At 37.2% G+C, this 14,851-nt stretch overlaps 5 protein-coding genes across 5 annotated transcripts in view; 3 read left to right on the top strand and 2 right to left on the bottom strand.

The window, feature by feature from the left end:
• Positions 1-436: 436 nt before the first annotated feature.
• Positions 437-3,892, top strand: LOC107560289 (NF-kappa-B-activating protein). The gene is made up of 8 exons (XM_016244432.1): positions 437-1,121; positions 1,252-1,332; positions 2,179-2,243; positions 2,340-2,441; positions 2,523-2,562; positions 2,647-2,835; positions 2,960-3,109; positions 3,427-3,892. The coding sequence occupies exons 1-8, from the start codon at positions 796-798 to the stop codon at positions 3,599-3,601; spliced, it is 1,128 nt and encodes a 375-aa protein (XP_016099918.1). The 5' UTR covers positions 437-795; the 3' UTR covers positions 3,602-3,892.
• Positions 3,893-6,045: 2,153 nt separating this feature from the next.
• Positions 6,046-6,743, bottom strand: LOC107561495 (NADH dehydrogenase [ubiquinone] 1 alpha subcomplex subunit 1-like). Its single transcript, XM_016245953.1, has 3 exons — positions 6,479-6,743; positions 6,220-6,309; positions 6,046-6,128 (listed from the first exon to the last, which is right to left on the bottom strand). The coding sequence occupies exons 1-3, from the start codon at positions 6,578-6,580 to the stop codon at positions 6,108-6,110; spliced, it is 213 nt and encodes a 70-aa protein (XP_016101439.1). The 5' UTR covers positions 6,581-6,743; the 3' UTR covers positions 6,046-6,107.
• A 444-nt stretch (positions 6,744-7,187) lies between these two features.
• Positions 7,188-10,388, top strand: LOC107561219 (regulator of nonsense transcripts 3B-like). Its single transcript, XM_016245609.1, has 8 exons — positions 7,188-7,454; positions 7,547-7,548; positions 7,707-7,847; positions 7,941-7,984; positions 8,120-8,305; positions 8,826-8,986; positions 9,114-9,432; positions 10,239-10,388. The coding sequence occupies exons 1-8, from the start codon at positions 7,330-7,332 to the stop codon at positions 10,386-10,388; spliced, it is 1,128 nt and encodes a 375-aa protein (XP_016101095.1). The 5' UTR covers positions 7,188-7,329.
• Positions 10,389-10,849: 461 nt separating this feature from the next.
• LOC107561507 (ankyrin repeat domain-containing protein SOWAHD-like) lies at positions 10,850-12,782 on the bottom strand. The gene is made up of 2 exons (XM_016245963.1): positions 12,539-12,782; positions 10,850-12,129 (listed from the first exon to the last, which is right to left on the bottom strand). The coding sequence occupies exon 2, from the start codon at positions 12,034-12,036 to the stop codon at positions 10,975-10,977; it is 1,062 nt and encodes a 353-aa protein (XP_016101449.1). The 5' UTR covers positions 12,037-12,129; positions 12,539-12,782; the 3' UTR covers positions 10,850-10,974.
• A 640-nt stretch (positions 12,783-13,422) lies between these two features.
• Positions 13,423-14,851, top strand: part of LOC107561229 (septin-6) — a 23,600-nt gene continuing 22,171 nt past the window's right edge. The window contains exon 1 of the mRNA XM_016245618.1: positions 13,423-13,452. Within this exon, the coding sequence (XP_016101104.1) occupies positions 13,423-13,452 (30 nt within the window). The remainder of the gene's footprint in view (positions 13,453-14,851) is intronic.

Consider the following 14,851-nt stretch of genomic DNA (forward strand, 5'->3'; position numbering starts at 1 on the left):
ATATAGCCTATTAGGTAACCCAGATATGTCTTTATACTTACAAGAACAAATGATTAAATCAGCATGCATTTTCCATATTCAAAAAGCAATCCAAAACAGAATGGAGTGCCATTTCGGTGGCAAAAAAAGAATAGTTTCAATATGCGCCTTCCAGATCTTGCTACACAATTCTTCACAATAGAAGAATAAGGGAAACGTAACACAAGCAGGCAGCTAAAAAGATATATGATGATATTATTAGGTTTATAAAAGAATGTGAATTAAGTAAGATAATATATGTGTGTATATATGTATATATATATAGGTTTTGTTTGTTTTATATGGCCCTTTCCCCTCTTTCCCCATCATATATATTGCATAAATCTTGATCCACACTCCAGTCCAGTCGGTGGCGGTAATGCACCTATAAGCTGGTTTGCCAACCGCCAATAAAACACCAAAGAAGAAGAAGAAGAAGAAGAAGAAGAAGAACACAAGCAGGCTAAAGTTGGATTTCAACGACGCTAGTACACATTTTGGTCCCATGACCCGCGTTTAAGTTGTTTACTGGTTTCGTGGTGAGTCCCAACACCACCGTGATTTATATGAATTAACATTTTTTGTCTCATTAGCTAAAGTATTCGAAATCGCAGTTCGCTAAAATCATTATCTAGCTAGCTTTGCTAACGTTAGTTCTGGTGAACTGCGACATGACCAACAAAATGTAATTAACGGGCCGCTTTATGACCGAACTGAATAAAAGACTATCCAATCGTCATTAAATTAACATTAAAGTTAATAATACAGTTTATAGTAATGCCCGAGTTGGACGTAAAATGTTCCGGCGCCGTGAGCCCGAAGAGACGCCGACGCAGCCGCTCCAGCAGCCGCTCACCGGACCACGGGCTGAAGACCCGCAGACACGAGAATGAAGACGATCACAAATCGCGATACAACGACAAAGAGAGGAGAAGAAACCGGTTCCGAGTAGAGAATTCCCGCAGTCGCTCCAGGTCAAGGGAAAGAGATCGGTTGAATTGGTCAGATCAGAGAGACCGAGATCACGGCTTCGGATCAAGATCGGATTACTATGAGAGAAGAGATGATGCCCAACGACAGAGACAAGACGCCTTCATCGCGAGGTCAGACACACTCCAGTCTGTGGTGTCTTCATGAGCGAGCATACACGACACCAGCAGTTACTGAGCATGATGAAGGAATTGTTTTCGGTGCATAATTACCTTGATTTCTTTTCTGCTTTTCTCTATCAAGGCGTCTGCAGGAACGTGAGAGAATTGGTGAACTGGGATGTCCTGAGGTCTGGGGATATTCTCCAAGAGTCAGAGAACCTGAGTGAGTTCATATTCAATACCACATATCAGTGTCTACTGTTACATGTTTTATAAAGTATAAAAGGGGTCTAACGATACATCACTATCTCTTAATACATCGAACAAATGCAACACATAAATCAACATATATTTTGTAAGACACCCCTTTATTTTGACACTCTCATGTAGCCTCATCTGGAAATCTGCATTATGGAATATATTTGATAAACTTTCAACTTTTTTTCTGTATTAATGTAATTTTCCACAACTGGGGTGCCTCTTTTTGTTGTGTACATACTACTTTTAATTTTAGTCATTTAGCAGACGCTTTTATCCAAAGCGACTTACAGATAAGAAAAAGTAATTAAAACTCTATAAATACACACACATTTAAGAAATTAAATAAAAATGACAAATGCATACAACATTTCAAAACTAAACATTTAAATGAAAACAAAAAAAAATTAAGCTCAAAACATTAAAGAACAAAAGGTATGAGTATAATAATGATTCTAGCATAACACTAAGCCGAACACCAAAAAACAACTACATACAGTGGGTACGGAACAGACATTTTAAAGTGTAATAATTTGACAGTATTACTGTTTTAACAGTTTTAATCAGATAAATGTAGTCTTGGTAAGCATAAGACTACTTTCAAAAATATTTACTTACTGCATTTTCTTTGTATTTCTACATTATTAAAAAAAAAAACTAAACCTGTGCTTGAGTGATAAAAGACATTTTAACTGTACTTGTACAGTGACAATAGCTTAAATTGAGTTGAAACTCAAAAACAGTCTATGTACAGTAATATTCTCATCATATACTCTGTGCTTAAATGCTTTCATCTAATATCTTGTAATAGCTCAGATGAGCACACTCCTGTAGAAGAGGACGTGAAGAACAGCAGCTCTGATTCAAATTCACAGGGTAAATGATTCTTTAACATCTCACTTACACACAATGTGCTTTTTCACAGCAGGTTTACCGAATAAATAATCTAAATGTCTGATATCTTGTCTACAGAGGAAAAGAAGAAAAAGAAAAAGAAGAAGAAGAAGAAGAAATCAAAGAAGAGAAAGAACAAGAAGCACTCAGAGGACAGCGAGTCAGAAAGTGATTCTGAAGGTTTGTGGCATTTATTTTTGTTCTAAAACAAATTATTTTTGTGTGTAAGATTATATAAACAGTTACCTGCTTGTTTTGCAGAAGAGATGAAAAAGAAGAAAAGAAAGAAGAAAAGTAAAAAGTAAGAATCTTGTTTTCGTCTGTAGTGTGTTGAATCAGCAAGGCTTGATTAGTTTCATACGATGCCATGATTTTGTCCTCACAGGAAAAAATCAAAGAAGAAGAAGGCGAAGAAGAATCACAAGGAGTCCAGTAGCTCTAGCAGTGAACATTCAGAGGAAGAAGAGGAGGATGTCAATGAAATCTCATGGGTGGAGAAAACTGGTGTTGGAGAACATGTTGTTGGACCTGAAGCTCCTCTCACTCACTTGTCCCAAGATGACAAACCTTTGGAGTGAGCAGTTGATTCTTCCTCCACTGTTGCTTAATGATAATGGTGGTTGTTTTTAAGTCATTTTTGATCCTGTCTCTGGAACCGAAGGTTACAGCTTTGTGCCTTTGTGTCTTGTTTCCCATAGTTTTGGCCACGCTTTGCTACCAGGTGAAGGTGCAGCCATGGCAGAGTTTGTCAAAGCAGGAAAGCGTATTCCAAGAAGAGGTGAAATCGGTTTGACTAGTGATGAGATTGTAGAGTTTGAGAAATGTGGCTATGTCATGAGTGGAAGCAGGTATGAAGCTTTTATATTGTACATTTGTGCACATACACTACTGTTCGATAGTTTGCTGTCAGTTCTTTGAAAGAAATGAACACTTTTTTTTTTTTTTAAACAAGGATGCATTAAATTGATCAAAAGTGTAAATATATTTATATTGCACAAGATTTCTATTTCAAATAAATGCTGTTCTTTTGAACTTTCTATTCTTCAAAGAATCCTGAAAAGAATGTATCATGGTTTCCACAAAAATACAATGAATGTAGTCTTAAGTAAAAAGATGAAACTGTTATAATTGTAGGTGGAGTAAATTTGATTCCTTATGCCCTCAGACATCGGCGTATGGAGGCTGTGCGTCTGAGAAAGGAAAACCAGATCTACAGTGCTGATGAGAAGAGAGCTCTTGCTTCCTTTAACCAAGAGGAAAGGAGAAAGAGGGAAAGCAAAATCCTTTCCAGCTTCAGGGAAATGGTGTACAGAAAAACTAAAGGCAAAGACGAGAAGTAGACTGTCCTGCAGAATGATATTTTCAGCTGGGATGTCATTATTTTTCTTTTCACATAAAACATAATGTGATTAAGTCACAGATTCTACACACGTGTGTTTGTATTCATTTTTGTCTGCTTGGGCATCCTCCTGTACAGTTCACAGTGAGAGGCTTGCGAACTAAAATCGATGTGTACGTTTCTTTTATTACAAGCAAGAAATAAACTGATCAGTAGAACTCGAACCATTAACCACTGCAATTCCCTTCATGTAATGTGTGTTGCATCTAAATAAAAATGGTCATGTGATCCACTGTCGTGCTGGAGCTTTCATCAAGAATGAGAATTTCTTTAGTAATAACCCTGCATTAACCTTGTCAGCTGAGTTAAACTATAGAGTCTTTGGTTTTTGAAATGTGCTTTGAATCTGTAGTTGTAGGAACTAGCTCTTGCTTCCTTTAACCAAGAGGAAAGGAGAAAGAGGGAAAGCAAAATCCTTTCCAGCTTCAGGGAAATGGTGTACAGAAAAACTAAAGGCAAAGACGAGAAGTAGACTGTCCTGCAGAATGATATTTTCAGCTGGGATGTCATTATTTTTCTTTTCACATAAAACATAATGTGATTAAGTCACAGATTCTACACACGTGTGTTTGTATTCATTTTTGTCTGCTTGGGCATCCTCTGTATAAGTTCACAGTGAGAGGCTTGCGAACTAAAATCGATGTGTACGTTTCTTTTATTACAAGCAAGAAATAAACTGATCAGTAGAACTCGAACCATTAACCACTGCAATTCCCTTCATGTAATGTGTGTTGCATCTAAATAAAAATGGTCATGTGATCCACTGTCGTGCTGGAGCTTTCATCAAGAATGAGAATTTCTTTAGTAATAACCCTGCATTAACCTTGTCAGCTGAGTTAAACTATAGAGTCTTTGGTTTTTGAAATGTGCTTTGAATCTGTAGTTGTAGGAACTGTCAACAATATTCATTTGCTTCTCTATAAAGACACTCAAGCACCATTAAGATGACGCAGTTATTGTAAAAACAGAATCGGAAACAGTGAGCAGTGAAATAGGTCGATGCTTTCGCTAAAACTGCAGAAAACAGCAATGCTGCAAATATATTTATTTTGACTGACTTCAAGCCAGTTTTGTGACTAGATTTTTTTTCATCTACATTTAGCGTTATTAATCAGTGTTGAGAACATTTGAAAAATAAACACATAATTGTTACAATTTGTTTATAGATTGCAAGGAAATACAATGTAAACATTGAAATTACTAGTTAACTTTGTTTTCTGCTCATGATGAGAACGTTTTGATTATGTTTGTTTTAAGCAAAATATAAAAATGGAACACCCATACAGAATCTTTTCTGTCGCATGGCCTTCAGCCTTATGTGTCTAAACTTAAAAATAAATAAATATTTAGTAAAACATTTGATCTTAACCTTTAAAATTCATATCTAATTGGGCTGAACTGATGATTTTCTTTCTCAGGGGCCACATATATTGTCCGGACCACTGGGAAGGAAATATAGACCCCGGACCTCTTGGAACTTTAATTGAATACCCCTGCTTTAAAATAATGGATTTTTACATTTACGGCTATATAAAATAACACTAATAATCTTATTGCACTTACAAAGAGCAAAATCTACACACTAAATTCACAATAGTAACTTCCATGTCTTTTCCCAGCCTGGAAATCACAATTCTATCATGAAGCCTGCTAAAAGAATTACGGTTTGGAATAGAAGTATGTCATGTCTGCATGCTTGCTTCTTCATCATCTCAATTTTCTCCAATGGACGTCTAAATGGATGTAAAAAGTGCACAAGATTTTCTTTAAAAACATAAGTGTGTTACTACTTTAGTACAATTTGTATACTTATTGCATTACCACATATTACGTCAACTGACACTCCATTTGAAGCTGTCAGAGGTTTCTGTGGAGCCTGTATATTACACCGTTTAGTCACATTATGTATACTTAGTATATTTTCAAGCCTTTTGTAGATCCACTTAAATCGGTCAATTAGAATTATTTTAAGTACTTCACACATTTTAGACTCAGTCTGCAGTATGTCATGTGTATTATGTACAATGTATTTATATGCATTGCTTTGCCTCTCTGTAAAAACTGCAAGGATTAGATCGGGCACTCTATATTTTAACCCATCATTACACTTGAGTACATGGTGAAGTGACAAAGTGATGTGATAAAATGTTTTACTCTGCCAACTAAAATCTAAATTAGTCTTAATTACTATTAACTAAAACCTCAGTTAAGTGGGTTAAGGAATTATTAACCTAATAAAGTAAACTATGCAAACCAATCATATTCAAATGTATATTCACACCACAGTGAACCAGTATCAAAACAGTACAATATAACAGCTCTATAAAAAAAATCAAATATGCACACACACACTAAATGAAAACAGCAAGCTAAACTAATAATTTAAAGATAACATTTTATTAGATGGCTGGACAAAATGTACATTTCAATTGTTGCTCGGTGGCTCTTCATTTGATGTTTTCAAGCCCCTATGAAATAAAGAAGAATATTAAAACACCAGCTATTGTGAGCATATTGTCAGTACTGATACGTTTCACATAAGTTTATACAAGTTATTACCTTTGCATGGTAATGTGCACCAGTTCCAGACACTCTCCTGTCTCTCTCCATCAAATACCAGTGATAGGGTACCCGTACGATCCTCTTTTCCTGAGTACAAGAAGAAGTGGATTAAATGCTGTAGGCTTTCTATACGAGAGCGCACAGAAAGATCAGACAAATGTCAAGCTGAAACAAAGGTTCATATCTATTGAAGGATTCATTAAAGCATGTACTCAATGATTGAGAGTGACAAACGCTGCTCATCATCATAACTCACCTTTCCACCGTTTGTGAACTTCTGGATTTGAGCAGTTGCGATGCCAGGAATCATCAGACAAACTGTCATAATAGCAAAGCCGGGCAATATCTCATACCACATGATTGTGGTGAAATATGAGTGTACAAACACAGAGAAATTATTGCAGAGGGCACGATTTATTCAAAAAACCTTGCAAAATTGTCTTCTACATGGGCCAAAATGTCTGCCCTTATGACGGTCGGTCACAAAAACAACTTCCGAGATATTGTTGTGTATAATTCATTTCCGCATCTGAAAACCTCGGCTGTAATACTGCAGCGCCGCATCGTGGCTCTTAGTGTAAGTCTTTTATACTGCTAAAACTACTACAGTATTAACAGACTTATGGCCACTTTGTTAATCAGGTCGTGCGTAGCATAGAATGACATTTTAAAATCATATTTGAATGCTATAGCCTAATGATAAAAATAGTTAAAGAATTGGGAGGAGCACAGCAATGTCTAGCCTGTCCACTCTTCATGTAAGAGCCACTTAAGTTCAGCAAAAGAGACAAGTATTAGGAAGTCTGTGAATTACTTTTTATGTAATATTGTGGCAAATATGCTGTTAGTGTCATTAACAGTCACTAATTGTCATCGAGTTTTCTCCCTAGCAAGAGTCCACAACGATAAATTAGCAGAGTGGACGAGTGGATTCTCCTCGCTTTATCGAGAGACTCTTTGCGTCATGAGCTGTAGCCAATCAGAGACGCCTGCTGCTGTTACGGAGAGACAACTGCGGAGAGTTGGGCAGTGGAGAGATAGCACACACACGACTGATAACAGCGAGAAACACACGCAGAACATCGCTGCAGAAGTTGGCAAAGGATCATGAAGGAGGACAAGGAAAACACGCGTCCCAGAGAAAAGAAAGTGGAAATAAAATGTGATGAAGATGAAAAGCCAGAGAAGCCAAATAAAGAGAAGAAGGAGGCTTTGACAAAGGTAGTTAGTTAGCAGGCTAGCTGGCTACATTCATGCTACAAATAGACTATAAACAGCGCAGCTAGCCGCTTTCATTTGAAATACTATAGATTATTGTTTGCAGCTGTATTTTTACTAACACGTTGACATGTGCAATATGACAGAGTGAAAAATATAAGGGGGTCTGAATACTTTCCGTACCCACTGTATATATATATATACACACACACATATATATATATAAGTGTGTGTGTTTTACATTTGATTATCACTGCAAACAATAGTTTATTATTTGTTTACCTGTGACTTATTAGATGCCGATTACAAAACTTTTTTGGAGTTCTACAATGGTGATGAGGAAAAATTCCCTTCCAACCCTGAGACATTACTTGAGGAAATTGAGGCCAAGACAAAGGAACTTAGTGGTGTGTTTTTCAACACAACATCTCTAAACAAAAGAATTTTAAAAAGTTTTCGCTCTTGATTTAAAATAATTATCTGAAATGTTCTTTCCCCAGCTAAAAAAACCACACCCCTCTTGGACTTCCTTAAAAATAAACAGGTAAAGTGAGGGTGTAATATTTACTGACTTAATTGCATACTTCATTAGCCTGACATCAGTTCATTTAGTTTCCACATATAATATGCCATACTGTATGTGTAGTTTGTTCATGCTCTCTCATCCTGTCCTCACCAGAGGATTAGAGAAGAAAAGAAAGAAGAGAGGAGACGGAGAGAACTAGAACGTAAACGCCTGCGAGATGAAGAGAGGCGTAAGTGGAGAGAGGAGGACAGAAGAAAAAGAAAAGAGGCTGAGAAATTTAAAAAAGGAGAAAAGGCATCTGATAAGGACCAACCTAAAGATGAACAGCCAAAAATTAAGGTACATCTAAATATTATTGACTACAAAGATTAATTATTGAGTTTCATTACTAAAAGTTTCATACACGAAGATTAAACGTTTTTGAAATAATTACGCTCACCAAGGCTGCATTTATTTAAACAAAACAATAATATTGTAAAATATATTTACAGTTTAAAAGAACTGTTTTCTATTTTAATATATTTTCAAATGTACTTTATTCCTGTGACGCAAAGCTGAATTTTCAGCATCATTACTCTTCAGTGTCTTCAGTGTCACACGATCCTTCAGAAATCATTCTAATATTCTTATTTTGACTGATTTCTTGTGCTGCCTCATATTTTTGTGTAAACCATGATACATATTTTTTTTCCAGGATTCTTTGATGAATAGAAAGTTCAAAAGAACGATATTTTGAAATAGAAAACTTTTGTAACATAAATGTCCTTACTGTCACTTTTGATCAATTAAATGCATCCTTTTTAAATCTTACCGATCACAACTTTTGAACGGTAATGTTTAACCTGGTTTTGTCTTTCAGCTCTTGAAAAAAACAGAGAAAGCAGATGATGGTGATACTGAGAAGCCAAAGGAAAAGCCCAAGAAACAAGACAGAGAGAAACAGAAGGAAGATCGACCTTCTGGAGGAGGAGACACAAAGAAGCGGCAGAATGGTGAACACCGAGAGGAGAAAGGGGGAAAGTATGTTGGTTACACTCGACATTGGCGCTGGACAAAAAAGATTCCCGGCCTTACTCAACACATGTTTTACTTTTCAGGTCTTCTCCTCTAATTTCATATCATGATGTCAATATGCTTTGGTTTTTAGGTCAGAGGATAGTGGGCATAAAAATTACAGAGCTCGTGATGGAGACCGAGAACGAGACCGGGACAGAGAGAGAGAGCGAAGACAGAAAGAAAAAGAACGTATCAGAAGGCAGGATGAAGAACGGAGGAAAAGGGAACGTCATGATGGAGAAAACACCTACAGAAAGAGAGATGAGGAGGGGAAGAAGGACAAGGAGCGTGTTTGGGAGAAAAGAAAGAATGAAAACACTGGAGAGTCCTCCGTTAATGCTCACCCTGAAAAGCCATCAAAGGACAGCAAAAAAGAAGACAGTGCCAAAAAAGACCGTCTGAGAAATAAGGTACACGACTGGTCATTTGTTTGGAAGAATTACGATTTTTTAAAATGTTTTTTAAAGAAGTATCTTATGCTCACCAAGGCTGCATTTATTTGATCAAAAATACGGTGAAAAAAAAAAGTAATATTGTTAAATATTAGTACAATTTAAGCATTTTTTCAGATTTTTATATATTTTAAAATATAATTTATTCCTGTGATGGAAAAGCTGAATTTTCAGCATCATTACTCCAGTCTTCAGTGTCACATGATCCTTCAGAAATCATTCTAATATGCTGATTTGCTGCTCAAGGTAATACATCATATTAAGAAATATTTCTTAATACAATGTTGAAAACAGATGTGCTGCTTAAATTTTTTTTTAATTAACTGCCTTTCAAAACTTTAGGGTTTCTATTTGAAATAAATGCTGTTCTTTTGGTTGTTCTATTCATCAAAGAATCCTGATTGTTTCCACAAAATATTAAGCAGCTAAAACTGTTTTCAACATTGATAATAATGAGAACCGTTATTATTAACTGAGCACCAGTAAAAATTTATAATAGAGCACCAAAACAGTATATTAGAATGATTTCTGAAGGATCGTGTGACGCTGAAGACTGGAGTAATGGCTTTGCCATCACAGGAATAAATTACACTTTAAAAAAAGTTAAGATGATATTCCACAATATTACTGCTTTTACTATGTTTTTGATAAAAAAATGCAGCCTTGATGAGCATTAGAGACTTCTTATAAAAACATCAAAAACGTTTTATGTGTATAACTTGTATTTCACGTATTGCTTATAGTTTTTTACATTTCTGTCTTAGGATCGGCCTGCAATTCAGCTGTACCAGCCTGGGGCGAGGAGCCGTAACCGGGGCGGAGGAGGAACAGGAGGAGATGGACAGGGCAGAGCTACTAATAAACACTTTTATTGGCTTTCACTGAGCTTTTACGTTCCTTCTCATGAAGGATAAACAAGTTTTTATCTATCTAGACATGTATTTCTGCAGTACTTAAAGTTTTAATTCAATTAAGTTAAGGCCTTAAAAAGGCGTTCATTTTGAGCAGAAAGTCCTAAATTCATAGTCTCCCAAGTGTGACTGCAAAAAAAAAAAATCCGTATTTTCTGTTTTTCCTATACAAATATCTAAACATCAAAAATTATTTTTTCCATATTTATTTTTTCTCTTCGAGCCAGTTTGGCAAGTTTTTGGTCTTGTTTTCAGTCACTGATTTGGAAAAAGGATCTCATCCTTTTGCTTTAAGTACAGCTTTTAGTCTGTTGGGGTATGTCTCTACTAACTAGTTTAAAGGGTGATGATTCTTTTCTATTTTTCTTTACACACTGTGTATATATACAGTATAATATATATATGTAAATCTAAAACATTGGAGATAAGTTCCTTGCAACTCGGTTAATTAAAGATTAAAATTCATCATATAATACACAGCACTGTTATCAAGTTAATAGGTGCCACATTATTAACCATACAAACTTTGTTAAAGGAACAAATTGTAATTGTATAACAATAATGACCTGAAAACACTATTTTGGCAAAGTCAGATATTTTCAAGCAGACCAATGTTGTAGAACAGCCTCTTATATGATGAGAATCGCTGGCATGTGATTCCTCCTGAACCGTCCACCTCAACTCTATTTTCTTGTGTATGGTCTTCAGCTGGCTGTGCTTGACTCGCACTGTTATTCACATTCAAGTATCCTTCAGAGTGTTCATCATCCCAAGCTCCCAGAAGCTCCTTCATTTCTCTCGGTGCGTTGTCTTTGAGATACTGCCATGCTCTTTTCCCACTGTAGTCCAAGACGTTTATATTAGCACTGAATGCACCAACCAAAGCCTTCACAACCATGTATTGGTTATGCATGGCAGCCACATGAAGAGGCGTCAGACCTCCACTGCCTCTCAAGTTCACATTCACTGACAGCCCCTCTTTTTCTGCATGCCTGAGAAGCTGAATCAGCGTCTCGTCCTTTCCATTTTTGGCCAACCAGTGGAGAGCTGTAAAACCACTGATAAAGTCTTTTCTGCTCAATAAACTGGGATCTTCAGCGAGAAATTCCAGCATAGTGTCATAATTTCCATCCACAACAGAAAGCATCCAGGCGTGCTCCATAGGATCCAAAGCCCAGAGCGCACCGCTGTTCAAAGTGTCGCCATACGGTGCCTCCTCTGCTTCTGACGATTTGTGTTTGGATGATAAAATACTTGACAATCCAGATGTATGATTCAAAAACAACTCTTTCAAATACTTCTTTCGCATAGCGGGGGTGAGGGAGCCCTTCTCCAACGCATCAACTGATAGTCTGCGGGAGGCGCTGCTGCCCCGTTCCTCCAGCTGTTTCTGAAATCTGGATCTGCGCGAGGAGGCGCTGAGGGCAGGAGACACGGGTCGAGCTCCATGTCTTGACAACCGCTCCTCAAGATTTGAGCGGAACTGGCTTGTTATCCTGCTTTTAGGGGAATCTGACTTTCTTACATTGTTGGCTGAAGCTTCACCGTCTGAATCGGTTGGTTGCTCTGAGGGCAGAGCTGCTTCTCCCACAGGGTCATCATTACAGTGTTCCTCAGAGCTGATGGGCCCGCTGCTGTTCCCCTCATACATACTTTACTTAGATAAGGTCCAGTTTGAAGAGGCTTACATAACCATATAAAACTGTCTTCCTTAGTCACTTCTCTTAACTATAAATGTTCAGATCTGGGTGGGGAAAAGGGAATATAATATTCGTAAATTAAATAATAAAAAAGATGAATAACCTATAGGCTATATGTTTTAATTTAAGAGGAAAACAACAAGCAACATAGTTTAGTTTTCTCTTGGTAATGAAACGCGCTTCTTCCTCATTCGTGTTCCTCTTTTTACATTAGCTTTCAAAAAGAAACATTCACACTATAATGACTAGGCTATTTTACATGATCACTGTTTTGTTTTTTAATATGATTCTTTTTAAGCCCGCCTTTTACGTTTTCATAAATTCAGTGGTTGATTTAGCCTATACGTCTGATTAATGTCTGAAAGTTGTACATTTACGTCGAACGTTATCACTGTATGTTCTCGTAAAGCTTCACGAGAACTGTGAGTTGAATTGATGAATGTAGATGAATACCTGTCTCTCAGGTAAACCATCCGGCGCCGCAGCTATCACCTGTTGTCCGCACAGCTCTTCAAAGCAGGCTATCCTTCCCTCGTCCCTCTAATTCAAGCCGTCTGCACTTAACCAAATAATTTCCTGCGGGTTATAGGGCTTCACAAACCTCTGAACTCTTAGTTAAACGACAGTTTCTCCTTTCCGAGAAGCAGAAAATGCTTTCTGTGAGCTAACGAAACTAGTCGAGTGTGTTTTTCCTCACAGTGGCCGTTTCCGACGTCCAAACCCTCCCCTTGATAAAGTCTAAAGTTCAAATACCACTGACTAAATCAACGCTTGTCTTCAGACCCACGACACTCGCAACTATTCGTTGACTGGTGGAACCGAGGAGGAGGGAAAAAGAGAACCTTTAGCCCTGCTTAATTCCATATGATTTAATATGTAGGTTTACTTACTCATTTAAAGTCAGTAGACCTATGTGACATATTTACTTCATAATCGTAACTGGCTGAAATCTTGAATATTTAAGACATATTCTGTGAAAAGTGCACCTTTACGCCATTCAGTCATACTTTACTGTAGCTGTTAGACCTAGAAATATGCATTTTAGCGGTTGAGCTGAAGATGAAGAGGACTATACCATTTAATGAAATGGGGGACATAGTGTGATGCGATATTTTGATGATCATGACTGTTTGGGTGTTGTAACTATCAAACTATGTGTATTTTGGCTATACGTTAATTCGTATACAATTACAATTAAAAACAAATTACAATAATAACAGAAGCCGCCTTGGCGTCGGTCATGAATGGTACAGTCCATCGTATCTGAGTTCGTCGCTGTCGCTTCTCTCTGCGTGCGTGCTGCAGTTTCCTGAGAAGGGTTGATGCAGGAGAGAACCATGGCGGCCACTGAGATAGCGCGACAAGCGGTAAGAGCACTGTTTTATTACAAAGATGTGCTTTGGGTTTACCAAGCTGGACTGGTGAATTGGTACCAGATATTTTAGCGGGTGTGACAATTAGTAGAATAATCCAGTAACGTTAGGTTTCGATATTCGTGAACGTAGTGGCCCATTATCAACAAACTGATTAATTATACAATATTTAAACGGCTGTTATTGTTTGTGTACACGATTAGAATATATAATCACATTTATGTGCACATTTTACTCAGTACAGCTATCTACATGCAGCTGTTTTGAGGGAAATGGCTTAAAGTTGAGGGCCAACAATAACGCACGAACACCACGGTTTGATGTGACCACGATTGATGGATTTTCACAAACAACGATAAAAAAAAAGATACAGTCACAGTCTATTGTATTAAACGACAGTTTAATTGACAGTTTAAGTTAATTGTATTGTATTGTATTGTATTGTAAATTCTATTTAATTCTAGCGCGTCTGGTACCGTTATATTTAGTTGCATTAGCATCCTTGTATCTCCTCAGCACGCTGGGCGTTGTCTTTCATGAAGTATTTCGTACATTAATGTCAGAAACTGGCATATAAATCAATTTCAGATGTATTTTGTAGCAGCTTGTGTTCTGTTCACTCTGGCGTCTCTAATGTGAATATGTAGCTAACATGAGGCAGCAGGCTCGAGACTGAGCTCAAAGGCTGTGAGATATCACAAATGACATCTATATCAGTCTTTACACAAACCAGGGGTTTGAACCAGTATGTTCTGGTTACAGAGCAGCCAGTGGGGTGTTTCTGTCATGATGACCCCCCTTTGGACTCCTTACGGTTGTCTGGTTTGGGAATGTTGCACATGTGGGTCAGATTGTGACTGTTTGTTCAGTCAATAAGATGCTCTCACAGTCTGACCTTTCCTAGTTGCTTGTTTTGCAGTTAATGAAATGTGCATTTTATGGTTCGTGTTATTCCTCCGTAATTTACTTAGTTTCATTGCGAGAAAGTGAACCAACTCCAGCGTAAGGCTAAAAGCAGGCTAATGTTTTTAATAAAACTGAATTTGTATTTAATATGATAACAAATTAATAGAAACATCGTAAGTTACTAATTATAATGCTTACATTTCCTCAGTTATTCAAAAAGTAGCTACAAAAAGCGAGCAAAGAACATTACCAAAGAACATCATCACAAGCTCAGTCTAGCGCAAGTTTATGCACTTTAAAAACACTCCCGTTAAAATCAGTGAATGTGCACTGTATGATGAATAAATCTCTTATACTTACATCACTTGTACATCTGCACTTTGTTGTTAATGAGGAGAGAATTCGCGAGTCAGAATTCAGTCAGCGCGCGCTGAACAACGGAACTCCGCTGTTTCAGTGATGACTCATCTGAACGCCTCTGATTGGC

This window comes from Sinocyclocheilus grahami, unplaced genomic scaffold, assembly GCF_001515645.1.
Source record: "Sinocyclocheilus grahami isolate Dianchi unplaced genomic scaffold, SAMN03320097.WGS_v1.1 scaffold23.1, whole genome shotgun sequence".
NCBI classification, from domain to species: Eukaryota; Metazoa; Chordata; class Actinopteri; order Cypriniformes; family Cyprinidae; genus Sinocyclocheilus; species Sinocyclocheilus grahami.

Excerpts from the sequence above, each read along its gene's own strand:
- LOC107561495 (XM_016245953.1), bottom strand. The coding sequence starts at position 6,580 with ATGTGGTATGAGATATTGCCCGGCTTTGCTATTATGACAGTTTGTCTG. Across the intron at positions 6,310-6,478 it reads AGTTCACAAACGGTGGAAAG|GAAAAGAGGATCGTACGGGT; the intron begins GTGAGTTATGAT and ends TCTTGTACTCAG. Across the intron at positions 6,129-6,219 it reads GTGCACATTACCATGCAAAG|GGGCTTGAAAACATCAAATG; the intron begins GTAATAACTTGT and ends TTTATTTCATAG.
- LOC107561219 (XM_016245609.1), top strand. The coding sequence starts at position 7,330 with ATGAAGGAGGACAAGGAAAACACGCGTCCCAGAGAAAAGAAAGTGGAA. Across the intron at positions 7,985-8,119 it reads ACTTCCTTAAAAATAAACAG|AGGATTAGAGAAGAAAAGAA; the intron begins GTAAAGTGAGGG and ends TGTCCTCACCAG. Across the intron at positions 8,987-9,113 it reads CGAGAGGAGAAAGGGGGAAA|GTCAGAGGATAGTGGGCATA; the intron begins GTATGTTGGTTA and ends TTTGGTTTTTAG.
- LOC107560289 (XM_016244432.1), top strand. The coding sequence starts at position 796 with ATGCCCGAGTTGGACGTAAAATGTTCCGGCGCCGTGAGCCCGAAGAGA. Across the intron at positions 2,244-2,339 it reads CTCTGATTCAAATTCACAGG|AGGAAAAGAAGAAAAAGAAA; the intron begins GTAAATGATTCT and ends TCTTGTCTACAG. Across the intron at positions 2,442-2,522 it reads GTCAGAAAGTGATTCTGAAG|AAGAGATGAAAAAGAAGAAA; the intron begins GTTTGTGGCATT and ends CTTGTTTTGCAG.
- LOC107561507 (XM_016245963.1), bottom strand. The coding sequence starts at position 12,036 with ATGTATGAGGGGAACAGCAGCGGGCCCATCAGCTCTGAGGAACACTGT.